The sequence below is a fragment of the Macadamia integrifolia genome, chromosome 13 (assembly GCF_013358625.1).
Source record: "Macadamia integrifolia cultivar HAES 741 chromosome 13, SCU_Mint_v3, whole genome shotgun sequence".
NCBI classification, from domain to species: Eukaryota; Viridiplantae; Streptophyta; class Magnoliopsida; order Proteales; family Proteaceae; genus Macadamia; species Macadamia integrifolia.
In genome coordinates, this window is record NC_056569.1 from 14079897 (window position 1) to 14101627 (window position 21731).

The following is a 21731-nucleotide window of genomic DNA, read 5'->3' on the forward strand; positions in this document are numbered from 1 at the left end:
AGATGTCAATAGTTTTTTTGTCTTTTTGAAAAAGTATATCAAAGACAGGAAATATGTACTTTTTAATAATAGTATGATAGTATATATATATATATATATATATTTATTGCTTCATACATTAATTGCCATGAACTATAAATATCACGGTTAGAGAGAGTGGTGTGGTAAATCCAATCCTACCCAAGACCTCCTGTCCTCACCTTCCTTTCCCAATAGCGCAGGTATGATTAAAAAGAAAATCGGTACATTTGGATTGAAATTTATAAGAAAAATCTTATTGCAATCAACTTTGATGAAAATATGTAACTTTATTTATTTATTTATTGCCATTTTTATGTAACACATTATTTTTAATAAGTAAATTTCTGTAATCTCACCTTGTCAACTCCAAAAGCATGTGTCAAAAGCACTCAACTCTCTTATGTCCAAAGTCCAAAAAACACATGCTTTGAGTGGATTGGAGGATAATAATAATAATAATAATAATAGAATTACACACAACAGAAAGGTCCGAAGCAGTATAGAGCCATCAATGCCATAGCAACATCATCGACTAAACCCAAACAAGGTAAGAGGGGGGGGGGGGGTTCTTATATAAGGCTCATGTTGTTGGAAAAAAAATTTTTGCTGCTATCCAAGTTGGGGAACTTTTGTGCCACCTGGGTTTATAGCCAAAGAAATAGAAAAAACTATTTTCTCTTTTGGTTCACAAATACCTTATTGGATTTTATTATTTTCCAAAGAAACCCTTCAAGATTCCATTTTTTTTGTTTATTTTAGTTTTCTATTCATAATTAATATATAGCTCTGCCCTTCCAAAAAAAAAAAATCTCTCTTTCAAGAAAAATAAAAAAATTGACTGAAACCAACCGGCATAGTTTGAATAGCTCAAGTCAATCAGGAAAGTTTGGACCTATTTTCTTCAACCCTCTGCAATTGGTGTGTATATGTGTGTATTTGTGAGAGAGGAAGAGAGAAAGCAAAAACAATCAACTAATATTCGGTATATGAATGGAGGAAGTCTACCCAAGGTTTTAAAAGACGGAATCAGTCCTTGCAATGAGCCCCAAGAACCCTAGAATTGGTCCTCAGATCCAATAAAAATTTGCTACTATCCAAGTTGTAGAACTTTCCTGCTACCTGGGCTTATAGCCAAAGAAATAGAATAACTCACTTTCCCTTTGGATTTAAAAATATCCTACTAGATTTTATTATTTTCCAAAAAAAATTCTTCAAGATTCTATTTCTTTGGCTTATTTTAGTTTACAATTCATAATTAATATATATATATATATATAGCTCTCCCCTCCCCCACCCAAAAAAAAAAAAATCCATTTCAACTGAAGCCAATTAGCATAGATAGGATAGCCCAAGCCAATCAGAAAAGTTCAGACCTATTTTCTTCAACCCTTTGCAATTGGGGTGTGTGTATATGTGAGAGAGAGGGAGAGAGAAAGCAAAAACACTCAACTTATTAAGTCATAAATTTCTTCCATCTGGTTTGATTTGATCTCCGAAGTCCTAATTAGTATTTTGGATAAATGGGACTATGCAGTTTTGAAAATATTGCGCTTTAAGTTTTATTTTGCCGAAGTGATTAATGCGATTTAGAATATTTGATAAGATTGAAAGTAAAAAGGGCAATCGTAAACTAATATTATATCTTATGAAATGTGAGGTACTCTAAGTGATAAGATTTCAAACATTGATTATCCGATCTACAATTTTCTTAAACCGAAAAAGAAAAATCATGTTTATATGTTTATGATTTTTTTTTTTTTTGATAGACATGGGAAAAGTTTTCATACATAGGCTGCGTAGAGAGATATCTGTGGGCTTAACATCTTTTACACATAAATGCTAAAGCACTTTTATTCATATAGCACTTATAGCCCCAAAAATCATATACCTAATGACAAATCCTTAGGTCAACTTAGCCAACATTCTGATAGTTGAAAAAAAATTCTAATGCACAGTGGTAATATATGATTTGAGTTTAGCTATAATTTTCAACAAAAATGGTCAATTCTCATATGTCCATTCTCATCCTTGTTGAGATTTTCCCATAAAATTTGACTTATAGGCTATGTTTAGTTGTCAAGAAATGAATAGAAAAATAAAATAATTAAAAGAAAAAAAATTGAATTGAAGAGAATATGCATATATTAATCATTGCATCATTATGATTTTTTTTCATCATGTTTTTATCTTTCTCTTCAAATTTAAATTTTTTAAAAATTTTTTCTATTCTTTTCTATTCATTTTTGGACAGCCAAACATAGCTTATATGGGGAATCCAATGGGCTCAAAGTTATGTGACAATTGATTGAAGGATTGGCTATTACAGTCTCTCCAATTTGTGGTAATATATGGCATGCCCATGGAGGGATATTGATTTAGTTCACATTCTCAATGACAATATGGATCATAAAAATATGCCGGATCAGGTTGATAAAGGATCAAAAACTCATTCTTTTCATAAAAAGTCAATCAGATCCATTTCGTATCAATTGACTTACATCAATTAAGAATCGATATTGATCATGGCTGGCTGATATCAATAAAAACCTTTTGCCTTATAACTGTTTTTTAATAAATTTTAAAAGACTAAAGGCTGGGCTTGATATACATTCAGGTCAAATATATTCCAAAAATTCATTTTCTAACGTATTTCTAGATCCATTATTTATCTAATGTGTATATTTGTCATCTCACCTTTTCAATCTCTATATTTTGTGAGTTCTAGGCATCATATCCAATCTTAACGCTAAATCTGGTTAAAAAAGGATAACCATACAACTATACTTTGAAAGTATTTACAATCATTAATGAACACTTTGAAACTAAGGCTGCATTTGGTATGATTTATAGGAATACATTAGACCTAGATTGCATATCAAACACAACCTAAGATTCTAATCAAGTGGCCTTTCCCACAAAATTCACTAAATGGGAAAAAGAATGCAGCTTGGTCTTTTTTTTTTTTGCTTCTTTTGAATATACAACTTGATCATGTGGTTCTTATTCCCAAAAATAAGACATCGCGACATTAGGATAGGATTGCTTTTCATATAATCTAGGGACCAGAGAGTGATCGTAGGGTCAGGGTGATCTAGGGACACGTGCTCAGGTTTTCTCAACCCCAGGATCACTCTCTGTTCCCTAGGCTCTATGGAGAGGAGCCTGATCTGCAAAGTTACCACCCCATCCTCTGAAATTAAGAATCCCATCCATATTTATGCTATGTCACTCACTTCATGCGAGGGCCACCCAATCAGCTAAGCGCGTGTTTGATTGTATAAATCTATAGATTTACTTTCTATAGAATCACAATTCTATGTTTTATGATGTGTTTGGTCAGACTAGAATGACATTCGTTAGAAGGCACGTAATTCCCAAGAATCACTAATTTTCAAAGGAAGTCATTCATATCTGAGTTTACTATTCATATTGAGTTTACTCTATAGGTAAACTCAGATCTGAAAGACCTTTTTAGACCATGGTATAAAACAGAGTAGTCTTTTGGCGTATGACAAAAATGGGCAAACCAGGGTCTCCATCACTACTTGTTCTCCACAGTTATACCGAAACCTTCCCACCGATGAAGGAAGCTAGGAGCCATGTCTAGGTAAACAAGCTCTGCGGTGACTCCTCCGACCACCTTCAAGGTATTTTGTCTCTCTCTCTCTCTCTCTCTCTCTCTCTCTCTTTGTTCTCGAAGGTTTCAACGAGAAAACAACACTTCGAAGGCTCAGCATCTTCTGGGCTCTCTCTTTGAGAAATAGGGTTAACGTTTCTAAATTTCATTGATTCATCTACCTCACATTCGTAGTTGGATTCAGCTTTGGTTACGAAAATGGGGCTGTTAGAGGCCTTCCTCAACTGGCTTCGGAGGTGGATCCTCTTCATATAATGTCCAGTTTTCTATTTTTTTTATTTTGCGCAGCATGCTTTGATCTTTCTTGTTATTTTGGTTGATTTCGTGTTCAAAATATCGATTCAATTTATTAGAAAAAGTCCAAAATTTGGATATCCATATATACCGTTCTACAGAAACTATGAATTCTGAAAACCAAATTTATCCAATCACATGATCACTATTGAAGTGGGTAATTCTACTACTCAGCTGTATTAGTTCATATAGAAACATCTGTCAGTAATTAATAAGATTTGTGGGAAATATAGGGTTATATTTAACTCCTTCCTGGGAGTTCAATGAACATGTAACTGAGAAGTTTAGGGTGGGGAGGGTGGAGGGAAAGAAAAATGAAAAGATAGAAAGAAAATGATGCTGGCAGATTTACAAAACATGTGGGAAGAAAATTATGTTTTACTATCAAACTAAATGATGTTGGCAGATTTCCTAAATATGAATTCAATCAACAGATTCAAGGTAATCAAACAGTTTTTCAGGAAGGATCATGTCACAGGCTCAAGGTAACCAAACGAATTCTTTATTATGAAGATTGTTCAATAGAATATCTTTCAAAGGAGTGTTATCCAAATTCGATACATGCGCCATTTGAATTACGCAACCAAACACACCCTAAGGATCTCTTACCCCATATAGCCTCCCTGTTATAGTGACCTTCCAAAACATAACAAATATTTTCCTTCTGCCAAAGAAAAAAAACAAATATTTTTCCAATTTAATTAGGATATAATAGGCAATAGGGCATTAAAGCATCATTCTTTTGGACTCAGGAGTTTCATACCGTATTGACTAGACCTACCCACTGAAAATTGGATTGTTCTAAGCCCCGTTTGTCCGTTGGCGGTGTGTGAAGAGGATATGCACGAAATCATTGATTGTGATTACTTGTTACTAATTTTTTTTTTTTCTCCTTCTAGTAACGCCCTCTCTCGTAATCACAGCGACTCGCAAGCTTCCAATCCTCGATTCTCAAATCTTCGCTGTCAAGAAACTTCACAACTAACAAATCAAAAACCAGGAAAAGGGGTCGAAAATCTGTTTATTTCCAACCATCTTCATCGAATAGTAAATAAGGAAGGAAACAACATTCGTATCCGAACGGGTGCCCTGAAGAAAGAGGAGGAGAAGAAGAAGCATGGAAGCTGATGTTTTGATCCAAACAACAATACCCATAATCCTTTTGAACAGCTCTATCAGCTTTGAGCTATCTCTCTTAATCAATCCCATTAGTGGGTTTAATCAGGTATGTACCCTTTTGGCTTCCATCGCCCCAAAATTTAACCTTTTCTTTATTTGGGATTCTGGGTTAATTTCTATTTATGATTTTTGTGGCGTTATTGATCTGTTTTTGCTAGTTATTGTTGTTTCTTTATTGGTTTCTGAAATTGGGTATGCATTTTTTTTTTCCCTTTAAAAGTGATGATAGGTAGAAGAAATCAGGAAGCATCTCATGATGGATAACTGAAGATTTGAAGGGTTGGCTTGGCTTTTGATTGATCAAAATTTTCCTGATTTTCCAATTGTGTGCGATTTTTGGTTTTTTGTAGTTTGTTTACTTTCTTCACAATCCGATAATGACCTTCATGGCTCTGGAAAGTATCAATAAGGGTCGATATATTGTGGGACTGGCCTATTATTTCCCTCTATTGTACATGATTTTGTCTCTACTGGTTCCGACTGCGACTGCGAAAGTGGTGTTGATTGGGAACAACGTAACTCTATCATTCGATGATATGGAAGCCAACTTTGGTATGCTAAAGGATCTCTGTCAGGTTCTTTGGTTTTAGTTTGAATAAAAAGTTGCATTCGATTTGGGCAATTTGCTTATACATCCTGATTATAGGAAATTATGCTTAGAATGGTAGTGAGTTTGTGGAATTAGTGATCAAGTGACAATTTTTTTTTTCACTCCTGGTATTACAGCTCCGATGGTCAAAGATTCAGGGGAGTGTGGGACCTTGTATTTGGCTGAGCCCCTTGATGCTTGCTCTCCATTGACTAATAAAATCGATACAGGAAAAGGTGCAAATGCATCATTCCTGTTGATTATTAGAGCTGGATGTACCTTTGAGGATAAAGTTAGAATCGCACAAGATGCAGGGTTCAAAGCAGCGATTATCTATGACAATGAAGATAGTCGTGGTTTGATTGCAAGTAATGGCTCTTCCTTTGAGTAGCCTATTAAATGTTTTCCAGCATGTATAAATTTCTATTGACAGGACAATCTTTCTTTCTCTATTGCTTACTGATTATGATTTTGCACCAAATATGTTCTTCTATTGTGCTGGCAAAGCATTATTAACTAGTATTTTTCGGGAGCCTTTCATTGAAATGTGTGTGGTTGGAGCTATATAAATGTCTTGCTATAGCTTGAAGTTGACTATGCAAGGATTCAAGGATGCCTTTGCAAGTATGGGATCGTGGTAAACTAGCTTTGAGAACAGTTCTGTAATTTGTGTATGTTTTCCATTTATTACTCCCAGCATGCTAAAATCAAATTCGATGAGCAAACCTGTTTTATTGGTTATGTGAAAGAAATGGGATTCATTTCTTGCGATGTTTCTTGGATAATAAATGGTTCCACTTCATGAAGAAGGGCACTTGGGATGATTTTAAATGTAATCTTTAACTTTAAGGTGTTTGTATTTAACCTGTAAAATGCTGCAAAATACCAGCAGAATATGAAGGAATCCCTTATTTTGAAATTAGAGAAGCACCTCTACATGTAGTTTCAAGGAGGAGCCATGTTCTCTTGCAATTTTACGTGATGTTTTTTGCTTCTGGTAGTCTCTTGTCCATTGCTATGTTGTGTAATTTTCTTAGAGTAATCAAAATTATTTTCTTCTAAGGCCGACCTAGATATTACATTGAAACTACACCCTTCTCTAATCCATTATCCTGCAAACTTGCAGTGGAAGGAAGTTCTGCAGGCATCAAAATACATGCTGTGTTTATCTCTAAAGCATCAGGTGAAGCACTTAAAAAGTATGCTGGTCTTCCCAACATGGAGCTCTGGATCCTCACAACTTTTGAAAATTCAGCATGGTCAATCATGGTTGTCTCTTTTGTCTCCCTTCTATCTATGTCAATTGTGCTGGCTACTTGTTTCTTCGTTCGCAGACGTTATGTGAGACGAGAACGGTCACAGGCTCGTCGTGTTCGAGAGTTCCATGGCATGAGCAGTCGTCTAGTGAAAGCTATGCCTAGCCTGATATTCACGTCGGTTTTAGAAGATAACTGTACTTCAATGACATGTGCCATATGCCTTGAGGACTACAGTGCTGGAGAAAAGCTCAGAATACTACCATGCAGTCACAGTATGTGTTCACTGAACTTAATATTAATGGAGTTTATACTATATTTTTTGGTCAGTGGGGAAGCCATAGTACTTCTTTGTGAATCCTTTCGTATAAATTGGTTGCATGATGCATTAACCCATTAAATTGAAAATTTAACCTTGGGAAGCATTGTCACTTTGATAGGAGAGCTCAAGATGGGGGCATAGATCTAATAAGTAGTAAATAGGATATAAAAACTTCAGAGGTCTCTCCTCATTCTTCCCTTTTATTTTATTTATTTATTTATCTATTTATATATTTATTTATGGGGGTGGAGTTTGGGAGGGTTGGGTGAAGCGAAGTTAATGTAGGGATAGATTTGACAAGCAAACCAGACCTAAGACTGCAGGAAAGTTAAACCAAAGAACAACCAATAATCACCCAATATTAGACAGCAACAACAGTCTAGAAGTAATCAGTCAACAGTCATTGAAAACCAGAATTTTCAAACCCAGAATCTGGAATTTCTGAAAACAGAGATTACACCAGCAAGTAGACTAACCAGCAGCAGGTATAGATTACTGAATAAGGCACAATCAGAAACAAGACACCACAGGAACAGATAAACCAGACCAGAACTCAATTCTGGACAGCAGGTTCTGAAACCTTGCAGTCGATCCCAGCAACTTCAGGAAATTCTATAGCAGAATATAAGGAGCATATAATCAACTCAGATTATTAATTAGAAAGTTCAGTCCATCGGAGAATAAATGCAGCAATCAACATCAACATTCAACACAGATTAGATGGCAATTCTGGGCAGAAAACTTCAATTGGCCAGAATAGGAATAATTACAACAACTAAATAGATCCATGGCAGAATACACTATAAATGGGATCGAGTCTTCCACACAGCCAGGGTAACACTTGACCCGAAGCTTAAAGCCATCAGATGGCTGGATGAGTAGAACAGTACAGGCTGGTGGAAGAGAAACAGAGATTCAGAACTCAGAATAATTCTGCAGAAAGGTCAGATTACTTACTTGGGAAATTAAAGAAGATATCCACAATAAGAGAAACCAGAAAATAATAGCAGTCCACTCGGACTTCTTGCCGCAGAGTGTCAATTGGATCAAACACCAATCCCTAGGCCTTGATCAAACACAAGGAACCACCATTGATACCCAGCGGCAGCAACAAGAGAGTTTTTTTTTTTTAAATTCAAATCGTTCTAGGCTTTTAGGAGCTTCCTCTTCTTTATTTATAATGTTAATGCGGGGAGGGAATTACAAAATAGAAGGTTCCTCAAAAAGGAAACCAAAGATTCTCCTAATGCAATAGTCATCAAAAACTGAAATTAGAAACTAGTTGAAAAAGGAAACTAACTACTAATGACTTGATTCAATTAATAACTTGACTCCTAAGGAAACAAATATAACTCAAATCAAGCCCAATTAAAAAGGAAACTAATGAAAATGAAAACTAACTAGTAATCTCGTACTCAATCTTAGAGCCCCCCTTTTAGACCTATAAAAGTGGTCTATTACACTCAAAACACATGGGATCAAAGGCCTAACATGTATGGAACCCAACCTTAGGCTTATTCCTAATAAAACAAACCTATTTTGGTAATTAATCTGCATCAACTCTCCCCATCTTGAAAAAATTCGTCCTCGAATTTTGTAGTGATGAGGGGAAAACATGTTAGTAGTAGCTTTGACCATTCCCAAACAAAACTCTGGTTGCTTGTAAACTTGTAGAATGTAGTCTTCAAGGTGTGGAGCTTTCTGTTCAACGAACCATGATGGCATAACAAACTCTATATGTTCAATCTCTGAATCAATATCAACTGTGAATGTCGTGTACATAACGTCATCAATGTTGCTAACCTTCTCATCAAGGTTGGAGAAACAAGCTCTTCCTTGTCATCATGAATCTCAAAGACTTGTTGTGGAGTGATCTCAACCACTACCGCATCTTCCACGTCTTCAGTCTTGTCTACTATGCTCTCTTCAATGTAGAACTCTTCAATTGAATCTTTTATCTCTTGACCTTCTGTCTTTGAAGCTTCAAGAACCATCTCTTCAATGTGAACCTTGACTTCAAGTTTTTTGGTTTGAATAGAGGTATCTTCACTTCACATAGAGGAGTTGTGGCTCTTGGGGGTGCTAAAGTGTTAGGTTTAGTGGCTGAAAAAATTTTCTTGACCTCCCCAGCTCGGTAACTAAACCTTCTACCTGGCTGTGCCATAAGTTCCTCTGCTCGAAGAGCCTTGTCAAAGCAATCTCTCACTGTATACACATCAGCAACACCAATTCCTCTATTAATTTCAGCTTGTAATCCCAGTCAAAACTGAGAAAGTAATTGCCTCTCATTCTTCCTAATGCTTGTGCAAGAATAAAATACATCAAACTTATTCATATACTCGGCAACAGTCATAAACCCCTGACGAAGAGAGTTCAATTGGTCTTGTATGCGAGCTCTGAAGTTACATGGCAAGTATTTATCTGATAGCTCAAGCTTCATCTTCTCCCAACTAGTAGGTTCTCTATCACGGTCTTCTAACTCTAGCTCATAGGTCCTCCACCACTCACGAGCAGCCCCAACTAGCTTTGCACGAGCTAGTTTCATTTTCCGTTCCTCAGGTAACTCATAATAGTCGAAATAGTCGTCCAGTGCCACTACCCAATCGTAGAACAATTGGGGGTCATGTCTCCCATCAAACTTCTTCAGATCGAGCTTGATCTTCTGTGAATCTCCAGAATACTTCTGTTGCATGGGACGCTCAGTCTCAAAATATCCTCTTACATGCTTTTCAAAAGTAGGTTGTGCTACCGGAACCCTCTGTGGTGCTCTCAGATTAGGGTTTGCTCTCCAGAATACCTCTGTTGCACGGGACGCTCAGTGTCAAAATATCCTCTTATATGCTCTTCAAAAGTAAGTTGTGCTACCGGAACCCTCTGTGGTTCTCTTAGATTAGGGTTTGCTCTCCTGTTAGTCAACTGAGCAACTACATTCAATGGGGTTTCTATTTCGGGTGTTGTACGCGAATCGCCAGTAGGCTGTTGTTGTGGGGTCTCTTCATTCAACAACCTGGCATCCAATTCAGCCTTCAATTCAGTCTTCAATTCAGTTCGTAAGGCTTGCTGTTCAGCCTTCATCTCAGTCCTCATAATTTGTAGCATCTCCATTAGAGAAACTAGGGTGGGGGTGTTTTTCTCAGCCATGCTCTAATACCACTTAATGTAGGAATAGATCTGACAACCAAACTAGACCCAAGACCGCAGGAAAGTTAAACCAAAGAACAACCAATAATCATCCAATATTAGACAGTAACAACAGTCCAGAAGTAATCAGTCAATAGTCATTGAAAACCAGAATTTTCAAACCCCAGAATCTGGAATTTCTGAAAACAGAGATTACACCAGCAAGTAGACTAACCAGCAACAGGTATAGATTACTGAATAAGGCACAATCAGAAACAAGACACCACAGGAACAGATAAACCAGACCAGAACTCAATTCTGGACAGCAGGTTCTGAAACCTTGCAGTTGATCCCATCAACTTCAGGAAATTCTATAGTAGAATATAAGGAGCATATAATCAACTCAGATTATTAATTAGAAAGTCCAGTCCATCGGAGAATAAAGGCAGCAATCAACATCAACATTCAACACAGATTAGACGGCAATTCTGGGCAGAAAACTTCAATCGGCCAGAATAGGAATAATTACAACAACTAACAGATCCATGGTCAGAATACACTATAAATGGGATCTTGTCTTCCACACAGCCAGGGTAACACTCGACCAGAAGCTTAAAGCCATCAGATGGTTGGATGAGTAGAACAGTATAGGTCGGTGGAAGAGAAACAGAGATTCAGAACCCAGAATAATTTTTCAGAAAGTTCAGATTACTTACTTGGGAAATTAAAGAAGATATCCACAATAAGAGAAACCAGAAAATAATAGCAGTCCACTCGAACTTCTCTCCGCAGAGTGTCGATTGGATCAAACACCAATCCCTAGGCCTTGATCAAACTCAAGGAACCACCATTGATACCCAGCGGCAACAACAATAGAATTTTTTTTTTTTTTTTTTTTTTAAATTCAAATCGTTCTATGCTTTTAGGAGCCTCCTCTTCTTTATTTATAATGTTAATGGGGCGAGGGAATTACAAAATAGAAGGTTCCTCAAAAAGGAAACCAAATATTCTCCTAATACAATAGTCACTAAAAACTGAAATTAGAAACTAGTTGAAAAAGGAAACTTACTACTAATGACTTGATTCAATTAATAACTTGACTCCTAAGGAAACAAATATAACTCAAATCAAGCCCAATTAAAAAGGAAACTAATGAAAATGGAAACTAACTAGTAATCCCGTACTCAATCTTAGAACCCCCCTTTTAGACCCATAAAAGTGGTCTATTACACTCAAAACACATGGGATCAAAAGCCTAACATGTATGGAACCCAACCTTAGGCTTATTCCTAATAAAACAAGCCTATTTTGGTAATTAATCTGCATCAGAAGTTGCTTTGGAAGTTAGAATATTGCAAAAGAAATTGTCTTTGGATAACCAATATTCCTAGGTTATTTGATTAGTGCACTGTGCAATTGGCATGTGGAAACATATTCTTTTAGGCTATGTTTGGTAGACAAGAGAACAACAGAAAAGAAAAAAGAATCTAGAAAAGAAAGGAAAAGAAAAGAGAAGAAAAGAAATGAAATGGTGAGAAAATAAAAAAAAGTATGCATGTTTGGTCACCATTAGAAGAGAAGAAAAGAAAAGTTATTATATTTTCTCATGTTTGCTTGTGTTTTTAGCAAGATATTTTTTTTGGGAGCAAGAGAAAAGTTCACAATTCCCGAGGGGAATTTTGAAATTCAAAAACTGAATCTTCTCTTGGATGAGGACATGCCAATCACAAAGAGAAATTTTTGTACTTTTTTCTTTTCTTTTCTTTTCTTCTCTTGGCTACCAAACACAGCCTTAGAATCCCTTTCCCTTGTTTGTGCTAAAAGAAGTAGCTCTTGCTCTGAACAATAAAAAAAGGTTGGCCCGGGGAGGGGGGTGGGGGAGTGTTTGAGTATGCATTGCAAACCCCAAGATTGTATTCATATAATTATATATGTTTTTTGCTGAATCATTCGTCTACCCTGAACTATGCCCAGTTTATTTTATTTAAAAAAAAAAAAATTCATAAAATTTTAGTTTTCTTTGTTTGAACTCGAAGAAGTAGCTCTTTGGTGTGAAGGACAATTGGGTCCCCATTGAAACTAGAATACTGTTTACCAAAGATTTTATTGTTTCTTTTCTTCACATCTATATTTTGATTTATCTTTCCCTTCACTGAAAACAGGCTAGTTTATGAATTTTACCATTTTGATTCTACTTCACGATTCTTTCTCATTCATTGTAAACCAAAGCTTACATTTATGTTTTATTGTTCTTTTCATCTCTTAATGAAGTTAATCCTGTCCTCTTGAAAATTTGCAGAGTTCCATGCTGCTTGTGTAGATTCTTGGCTGACTACATGGCGGACATTTTGCCCTGTTTGCAAGCGTGATGCTAGGACAAGCACTGGTGAGCCTCCCGCATCAGAGTGCACCCCATTACTTTCACCCAGCACTGCCTCCTCTGTGGGACTTTCATCTGCCAGTTCATCATTTGCATCATCATCAGCCATACAAATAGCGAGGTCCCCAGCAGTATCTCATGTTCACTCCTTCACTGGCACTCCTGTACCTCAGTCTTTTAGGTCCTATGGCTCATCTGCCCTCACCCCAAGCAGAGGCTCTATAGATCTTAGGAATGCATCTGCCAGATCATCATTTGCATCATCATCAGCTATACATATAGACCCAGCATCATCTAGGTCTCCATCAGTATCTCATGTTCACTCCTTCACTGGCACTCCTGTACCTCAGTCTTTTAGGTCCTACGGCAACTCATCTGCCCTGACCCCAAGCAGAAGCTCTATAGATCTTAGGAATGCATCTTCCCAAAGATCTCATGCTTCCCACCTAGTCTCACCGCACTCCTTTGGCTACCCTTCATTTTCTCCTCTGAGCTCAAGATATATATCCCCTTATGTTCCAAGTCCTACCAATGCCTCTCCAAGTTATCTTGGGTCATCCAGTCGGCAGCCTAGTATGCTACATTGTAGTGAGTCAGCAGCAAGTTTCTCTCCATTTGCCTCTGCTCATTCTCTTCCGAGTTGTTGATGCAAAGCCTTAACACAAAATGGAGAATTTGAGTTTATTTGAAGATTATTTATGAACGGATCTTGCTGATGTATAAAGAAGAGTCGTGCAGTAGATGTTGACCCAATCCTTTCGCCCTCTAAAGCAGACATTCACTACATGTATATTTCCTTCGGGTGTGATCGGTTGATGGCTTATGGGAGGTCTAATGTTCAAGTGATGATTGGGACTCTTTTGATGCAGCAGAACAGGTGTACATTGTTGTCTAAGATTGCATTACTTATCTGGTATCCTGTGAGTTTTCTTGTCCTGAGCTATTGTTCCTAATGGCACTATGGTTTTCAGTTTTGACTATCTGCTTTCTTTTTTCTCGAAGATTTAACTTTTTCTCAATTTATCCATAAACTGATAAGAGTTATCTGCTTTGAGAGAATTTGTCGGTTGGTATCTGTAATTTTTTTGGAATATCCATGAAAGATGATGTTTCTTGAATGTTATGGAGTTTCATTAGTCCTGTCCACACATGAGAACTTGTCAGCTCTGTTTTGGAAGTGATTTTTGTCACTGGGGTTGCAGACCTTTGTGATATGTTCCACCAATTTTTAATTGATATTACATGTAAAACATCAGGTGGGTTCATATTATGGATAAAACTATAGCTGTGTTACTGATTTGACTTTCCATTGATATTAACATATTCTATGAGATATAAGAGGGAACAAAACTGGGGTGGAAATAATACCCCCAACCTGGTTTAGACTTGCTGGACAATGAGAGTCAGCACTTGAATGTTGTTCCTTGAGCTTGTAGTCTCTGCAACCTGGGATCAGATGCCACTCTTGCATTGTCTATCTTTGAGCTTGTAGTTGCTGCAATCAGAACCCAGTTTTGATGAATCAATGTATTTCCTTTTCTCTCAAAAAATGAAAGTACTCATGGGTTGAAAGTGTGGTACAAGACCTGGAAAATTGCGAAGATATCACTGATATGCAATATTACATGTTACATGAAGGTGAAGGTGAAGGTGAAGGTGAAGGTGAAGGTGAAGGTGGGATTCAATCCAGGTTGCAGCGACTACAAAGCTAGGTTTTTTATCCTTTATAACCTGGACTTGTTTGTGCTTGACCTATTAATCCTTGCTAAACCTAAGCACTACTTAAAGAACAGTTTCTGAAAGTCAAGTTGAAGGTTACTAGTTGGTATTGAACAGGCACTACTATTTTGAATGGATGGGAAGGGGCATTATCAGGTATTCGGTTCCTCTCCAATTAATTAGGCACTCAGTTAGTGTTCCAAGGGTTGGAAGGACCTCGGACACGCATCACAATACATGGACATGCGTCCCTAAGTACTTTCAGCCGGATCATTTTCCAACAGCATACATTGTTCTTGCACAGCCCTGAAGGACTGTTGAAAAAATGCAAATGTCACCGCAGAAACTTGGAGCCTCATACCTCATTTCAATGTATATGGCAATCGGTTGGAGAATGGTTGGAGTTCTACATTTTTGAGCGAGATCTGTCTTTCCAAATTTTTATTTTTCTCGTCTAGCTTGAAAATCAGCTTGATTCATTGTCATGATAGATTAATTACTGGAAATCCCTGCCTAGATCATTTTCAAAAAGAGTCTTCTCCTTTTTTGTTGGTTTAAGGGGCGAGCGGGGCATGGAACTACTACTACGATTCTTATTATTCTCATTTCACTTTCTACGAAAACGAGGAACAAAAGAAAAAAAAAACATAAGCACTCTTCTTTGAGGAATTCCGTTATCAAACTTAAACTGTTTCCACAGAAAACCATGCCATCCTAAGTGCAGAACTGCAACTAAACGGGTTGCCACTTGAGCAAATCCAGCTTAAGCAGATTCTATAAAGCCTTGAACAAGCGATAACGCACCATTAGAGATTGAGATTAACTCTTTGCATCAGGTTTCCCTAGAAAGGACTACATTCGTGAAAAAAAGACTGAATAATAACAACCTTAGCCTCTGAAAATCCTCCCTTAAATCCTAATTCTAATCAACATCCTATCATTCACATTTGAGGTACAGGTTATACTCTCCTCAAAAGTCTCAAATGTATCATAATCACATGATGCTAATCCACCATAAAGCTTTGTGATACAAGAAGAGGAAAATGCGACTCTGACCTAACAGCCCTTCCAGCACTGGATGAAATAAAGCTAATCCCAGGATCTTCTCCTCGGAATCAAGCTGCTTATTGGATGAATCCGGATCAGGTCCTTCAGAACCATTCTTGTATGAGACTGATTCACATAGATGGAATCCACGCAAGGAAAAACTCAGTGGTGGATTCCATCTATGTGGATCAGACAGTTCATTCTCATACGAGAACCTGATCTGCACCCTAAAAAGTTAAGCAGGCAAAAAAGTTAAGTAGGCAAGTTAGTTAATTGATTAAAAAGGGACTTTCCCATCCATGAAACATTTCCCCAATCTTTTATATATCTCAATATACTTGGTGTTGAAAGTTTATGTAATGGCCGATAAATGATGGACCAATGATGCTTTTCTACTCTGTTCTTCCTTTTCTATATCCTTCAAGGTATTGGCTTATTTGGGACGGCTAGATCCTCCTCATCAAGACTTTTTGAGCCTACAATCTTTTGTACAGATAAACCAAAATAAAACCTGTCAAGTGTTTTTAATGGTGTCATAATGATTTATCTATTTAAGAGCTGAAACGGTATGATATTTTTAGAAGTACAGATTCAAAAATCATACTCCGGGATCTCCTGAAAAGTGATATAAAGAAACTTACCAGTGTAGCTGCTATTTCCTTCTTGGGCTGATTGTCAACTGCTGCTGCTCTCTACCTCTCTCTCTCTGCCTTTCTTCCTCTTATATATTTCCATCTATTCTAACCTGTTGGGCAGGACTTGTTTTATTGCTATTATTGCTAAATCTAATTGACTGGTTTGAATTTCTCTCTTCTCCCAACACCAACATTGATTCTGTCTTCTTCTGCCAATCTTCACTAATATCCTTGTTGTTTCCTATTCCAGTATTCTGAATTTTTCTGCTGTACTGTTATCTCTTAACCCTGCTCTGTTGGATCAGAATCTCTAAAATCTAATGCCTATATAAGTTTCCAGATCTATTCCCTAACTATTAAAGATCTGAAGTTAAGGAAAACACATGTTCTGTTCTCATTATACATATGACTATCCAAATAGATTGAAATACTAAAGGAATCCACAGAACAAGGCAATGGTTTGTGGGTTACAAAATTCATGTGTCTTGTTCCCCTGTGACATTAAAACATATAAAAAAGTTAGCAAGGGGGTTGGAACAATTGGCCATGTCTTAACATGTTTAAGTCCCCATCAGAAACCTTCATCAGTAAGGGTCATCAGGCGATTCTGATGACAACGTGATATTTCTGTGGTCATTGCAAGCATGTAGGGAACGGATAAGGGGTAATTTCTAATTATTCTCTTCTTTTTTTTGGGGGGGGGGTTGGGGGGAGGGGGTGGGTGGATGGGGGTGGAGAATGGAGATGCATGGAAAAAGCTGGTTTCTGTGCCATTTAGGTCATAATGTGCCAAAGGGCACAATATGATACATTTGAGGGCTGTAGGAATAGCTAATCTAACCACATATACAATCAGTAATTTCAACACTTACACTAACTGAAACTTTCTGATCCATCTGAAATTGTACAACCACAATTACATTTGTAATAAATATTAAGTTGTAGTCTTGAATTCAGAAAATAAATAAATAAATAAATAAAAATTTTGATGCTACAAAAAAAAAAGGAAAAAAAATTTCTGAGAAATTTAGAATGCAGGTATTTTTTTGCTTAATAACATTAAAAAATCAAATTATTTCTCATATTGTAACCAGTATCAAAAAAGGGGGGCGTACCCAAAGCATGAGCATTGTGAGGTCTGGAGAGGGTCATAATGTACGCAGTCTTACCCTCGCTTGGCGGAGAGGCTGTTTCCCAACTCGAACCCACTACCACTAGGTTGCAATGGAGCAAACTTACCATTGCACCAAGGCCTGCCCTCTACAATCAAGAATACCATAATGAACACAAAATCAGGCATGTTATCTGTTAGGCCTGGATCCTGATATCAGGGAAAATCATAATCAACCATCTTCATGTGCACGTACAATCCATGAAGCAACCAGTAGATGCTCTCACGGTCAACCAGGGAATCATCCCCAGACAAAAATCTATGGATGCACCCACCAATCTGAATGCTACTCTCCCCTGCCATCTTCTTCATTCCTCCAATCCTCATCATCTTCCGTACATTTGATGCTTCCTTCCACAACCCAACCTCTGCATAGAGGTTTGCAACCATCACAAAATTCCCGCTCCTTCTGGGTTCCAACTCAATCAACTTGTTTCTAACCTTCTCCAAAATCCCTGTACTACCATTAGGGTCATGGCTGCTGCATGCACTAAGCAATGTCCTCCATACAACAGGATCAGGCTCAACAGGGATGTGCAGAATGAACCTATAAGCCTCTGTAAGAAGACCTGCACGACCCAAAATATCGACCATGGCACCATAATGTGTCATCTTAGGTTCAATGCCATGCACATGTTTCATGTCATGAAAGAACCTCCACCCATCATCCACCAAGCCTGCATGGCTACACGCACAGAGCACCCCAAGGAAAGTTACATAATTAGGCCGAATTGAATGGTTCTTCATCTCGAGGAAAAGGTCAAGGGCTTCCTTCGCCAAACCATGTTGGGCCAAACCAGAGATCATGGCGCTCCATGTCCAGACGTTTCTATCGAGCATTCTTTCGAATATGAAGCCTGCAGAACTTACATTCCCACACTTTGCATACATGTCAACAAGAGCTGTACCCAGTCGACAATTTAATACCAACCCAGTTTCTATGGCTTGACAATGTGCCCAGTTCCCCAAGCTCAAGTTCCCAAGCTCAGCACAAACAGAAAGCAAGACGACCATGGAAGCCTCATCTGGTACAATCCCATAAAGTCTCATCTCAGCAAAAAGACCAATGGAATCATCAAATTGGGATCTTTCAACATAAGCAGAGATAATGGCATTCCAAGAAACGACGGTCCTCAAACGCATCATATCAAACACGTAACGTGCATCTGAAATCTCACGACAAGAACCATAGAAATGAATCAAAGAGTTCTGAACATAAACATCTGAATCGAGACCATTCTTCACAATCTCTACTTGTATTTGCCTCCCTGCACTAAGAGCCGAGAGACGAGCGCACGCCTTGAGGAGAAAGGGGAAGGTGAGGTTATTGGGTCTTCCTCCTCGCTTCCGCATCTCGAGAAAAACTGCAATGGCCTCTCTCGGACAGTCTCTTCCGGCGTTACCCCTAATGACATTGTTCCAGCACGAAGTGGGGATGGGATCGGGGGAGTGAAGGAGAAGTGATTGCGCATAATCTAAGCTCCCCAACGGCGACAGGGAACAAAATCGCAGGATTTCACTGATGAGATACCCATCAGAGACAAGACCAGTGGTGCAGAGATAAGCATGAATTTGGGTTAGATCTTGCATGGAACAACAAGAATTTAGGAGGGAAATACATTGATCTTTGACAGTAGAGAAGCTCAAATTCCCGTTGGAAAACTTTGGCGGGCAACAGAGATAGGTCGTTGGACTAGGAAATCTCACCAACATGGTTTCTTTTCATTTTATTTAGAATTTTTTTAATGAAATAGAGATCGATCGACATATCAGCCGATGTGCTTAGAAGAAATTTGAAAAGTTGGATTGTGTTTGTCACCATAACAATTCAAAAAGGTACAGGAGCAGGAAATTACAACCCCACCCCTGTAAAATATAAAAATCTCAATCATGTTGATGCATTGTGTTAGGTGTGTCAATCCTAAGCCCGCACCAGTTGAGCCGACTAGGTCTGACCGTTTAAAGACCAGCCTGACCCAGATTGATTATTAAATGTGATGGGTTCAGGGCCAGCTTGTTTATAAACAGTCAATACACTATGCAACGGGTAAGACCGACAGGCACTCGATCGGTCGGGCTCGTTTACAAGCCCGCCATGGCCTGTCATGTTTAGTCCAATCGTTTATGTTTATATTTTACTTTTCTTTTTTTTTGATAGAATAGGGTATATATTGATACTTTTATCAATTATTGAATGTAATTAAGTATAATATATTTTTCTAGATTGTTGAACATTTAATAAAATATATTAAAAGTTCTTAAATCTAAGAGAATTAAAGACCGTTTAAGGCTCGATAATAGCCTGATTAGCCCAATTAGGAGAAGCCTGGTTAAAGCCTGAAACCTGATCGAGCCCAACATTAGACCGACTCATTCTTTAAATAGGTAGGTCACGGTGCAAGGATATAAGCCCACCAGGCCCGACCGATTGACACCCTTACATTGTGTGCGCTCATATTGACCCCCACTGATTAAAGGGCAATAAGACCAAGCAGCAATCTCTTGCCCATAAATATGAGGTAGAAGTTTCTATCCAAGAGTGCGGCTCTTGCACCAATGCAAGGGCCAATGAGAGGGAATGAGACCCTCTCAGCCTCTTAGCCATGGTAGGTGCGCAATGTACATCCGATAGTTAGGAGCCCCTTGGGGTGTGTTGGATGCACGTTGAGCGCCTGGCGTGGCTGGAGAGGATCTAAATCCCAATTGAGAGTGCCCATGGAAGCATCAACGATAGTGTGATTTTTATCTTCTATAAGGAATAGACTATTTATTTTGAATGGGCCTGTGTCTTGGCATAGGAGCTATGCTCTCGGATAGGCTCATTTTTTCCCATAAATATATAACAAATTTAAGAAAAAGGTTCCAACTATTATAAGAAATTATGTCCCTTTATTTTAATTTTAGGAAAAAGAATGCTCTTTGGTAGCACAACCCCTGCACCTAGACACAGAGGGGACGAAATGACACCCCAACCCCTTGTTGATGCCCATGTGTGCCCCCCTCATTGATCCCCACATCAACACAAGGGCCGCACGACAAAGGAGTGTTCTTTTTCCTTTTAATATATTATGGACATTTTATTTTATATTTTGTTTTGATATTTTAACTATTGAGTTAATGGTTTTACTTATGGGTACGACCCTTTGTAATTAAACAAGTAACAAATAGAAGTTGTAACCGTACTTTTCTGCCCCTTGAGACAATTGATTCTCACTTTAATAACAGTATAGCGGTTGGGCCCCAATAAACTTTAGTACCTATAATGATTTAAAAAAAAAAAATACATATTATAATTTTCATTAGCTCAAGCATATTTTAGTGACTCCTAGACATAAAATCTACAAAATTCATTGTTCAAAGGGCTATCATGTTAAATATTCATGCAATATTTAAAAGAAATAGCCTAACGGGATAGTTCAGTTGGTGAGCAACGAACTTGGTACGAACCGTAAACTCGGATCTCCTAAGTTTAACTCCTACTAAGCACACCTTAGGCCACTCACACGGGGGTATTTAATGCTCTTCATTGCTTTCAGTGAAAGTTAAATGGTTCTCATTCAACCCCAGTATAACCCAATCTATACAGTTGTGGAGTCAGTATGGGCCCATAAGACTAGTTTCGGCCTGATACCTGTCGTTAGTCAGTATGGGCCAATATACTAAGAGATCAAAGCAAATTAACACAAATATTTAAAATGCCGCCTTTGGTAGAGTCCAATGGTAGGGATGCATTTGTGTTAATTTTAAGTCTGCCATGTTGTGGTCGTAGCCAAGTGGAGACGCTATATAGGCGAAAATTTGAGGCTAGAATTTCTATAGTAGTAAAAACAGTTGTATCTAAAAACTCATGGTGAGCCTCCACCGCATGGTTGAAGACTTCTACCAATGTTCAATTTTTAGCATTGAATAGTAGGTCATTCCTCACCTTTCAAATAAGCTAACTGATGAAGAAAGACATGGATTTTTTTTTTTCTTGGTAAGGATGAGTCTAATCATTCAAGCATGACAAATACAAGAAATCTAAGTTACAAATATCAAAAATTTGAGTGGAAAAGGATCAGACCGTCCTTCACGTGAGGGACAGTGCCTTCCTGGCTAGGGTGTCAACCTCATTGTTAGTCTCCTTAGAAACATGTTTAAGAGTACAAGAGCGAAGGAAAGAAGATAAATGCATGATATCATGAATAATATTAACCACCTCCAACGTTGGGTTCTGGTTTCTAATGCTAAGAAGGAAAGACGCATGTAATTTAAAAGGTGAGCATACAAAATTTGACATTACGAATGCCACAGACTTTAACATTACCTCACCAATGTGAGATAGAAGATTTTCTTTTCATCTTTGGAGGCCCTTGAATGTA

The 21731-nt window shown here is 37.8% G+C and overlaps 2 protein-coding genes across 3 annotated transcripts; one reads left to right on the forward strand and one right to left on the reverse strand.

Annotated features, from left to right (window-relative positions):
• Nucleotides 1–4710: 4710 nt before the first annotated feature.
• LOC122060016 (receptor homology region, transmembrane domain- and RING domain-containing protein 2-like) lies at nucleotides 4711–13944 on the forward strand. Of its 2 annotated transcripts, none has more exons than XM_042623137.1 (5): nucleotides 4711–5177; nucleotides 5482–5683; nucleotides 5858–6088; nucleotides 6847–7251; nucleotides 12718–13944. In XM_042623137.1, the coding sequence occupies exons 1-5, from the start codon at nucleotides 5070–5072 to the stop codon at nucleotides 13443–13445; spliced, it is 1674 nt and encodes a 557-aa protein (XP_042479071.1). In that variant the 5' UTR covers nucleotides 4711–5069; the 3' UTR covers nucleotides 13446–13944. The 2 variants fall into 2 exon arrangements, with proteins under 2 accessions (XP_042479071.1, XP_042479072.1); XM_042623138.1 differs by having other exon boundaries at nucleotides 4713–5177; nucleotides 5352–5683.
• Nucleotides 13945–17067: 3123 nt separating this feature from the next.
• LOC122060014 (pentatricopeptide repeat-containing protein At2g36730) lies at nucleotides 17068–19178 on the reverse strand. The gene has a single exon (XM_042623135.1). It carries the CDS (start codon nucleotides 19081–19083, stop codon nucleotides 17527–17529), a length of 1557 nt encoding a protein of 518 aa, XP_042479069.1. The 5' UTR covers nucleotides 19084–19178; the 3' UTR covers nucleotides 17068–17526.
• Between the last annotated feature and the right edge of the window lie 2553 nt (nucleotides 19179–21731).

Excerpts from the sequence above, each read along its gene's own strand:
- LOC122060014 (XM_042623135.1), bottom strand. The coding sequence starts at position 19,083 with ATGTTGGTGAGATTTCCTAGTCCAACGACCTATCTCTGTTGCCCGCCA.
- LOC122060016 (XM_042623137.1), top strand. The coding sequence starts at position 5,070 with ATGGAAGCTGATGTTTTGATCCAAACAACAATACCCATAATCCTTTTG. Across the intron at positions 5,684-5,857 it reads TGATATGGAAGCCAACTTTG|CTCCGATGGTCAAAGATTCA; the intron begins GTATGCTAAAGG and ends CTGGTATTACAG. Across the intron at positions 6,089-6,846 it reads TAGTCGTGGTTTGATTGCAA|TGGAAGGAAGTTCTGCAGGC; the intron begins GTAATGGCTCTT and ends GCAAACTTGCAG.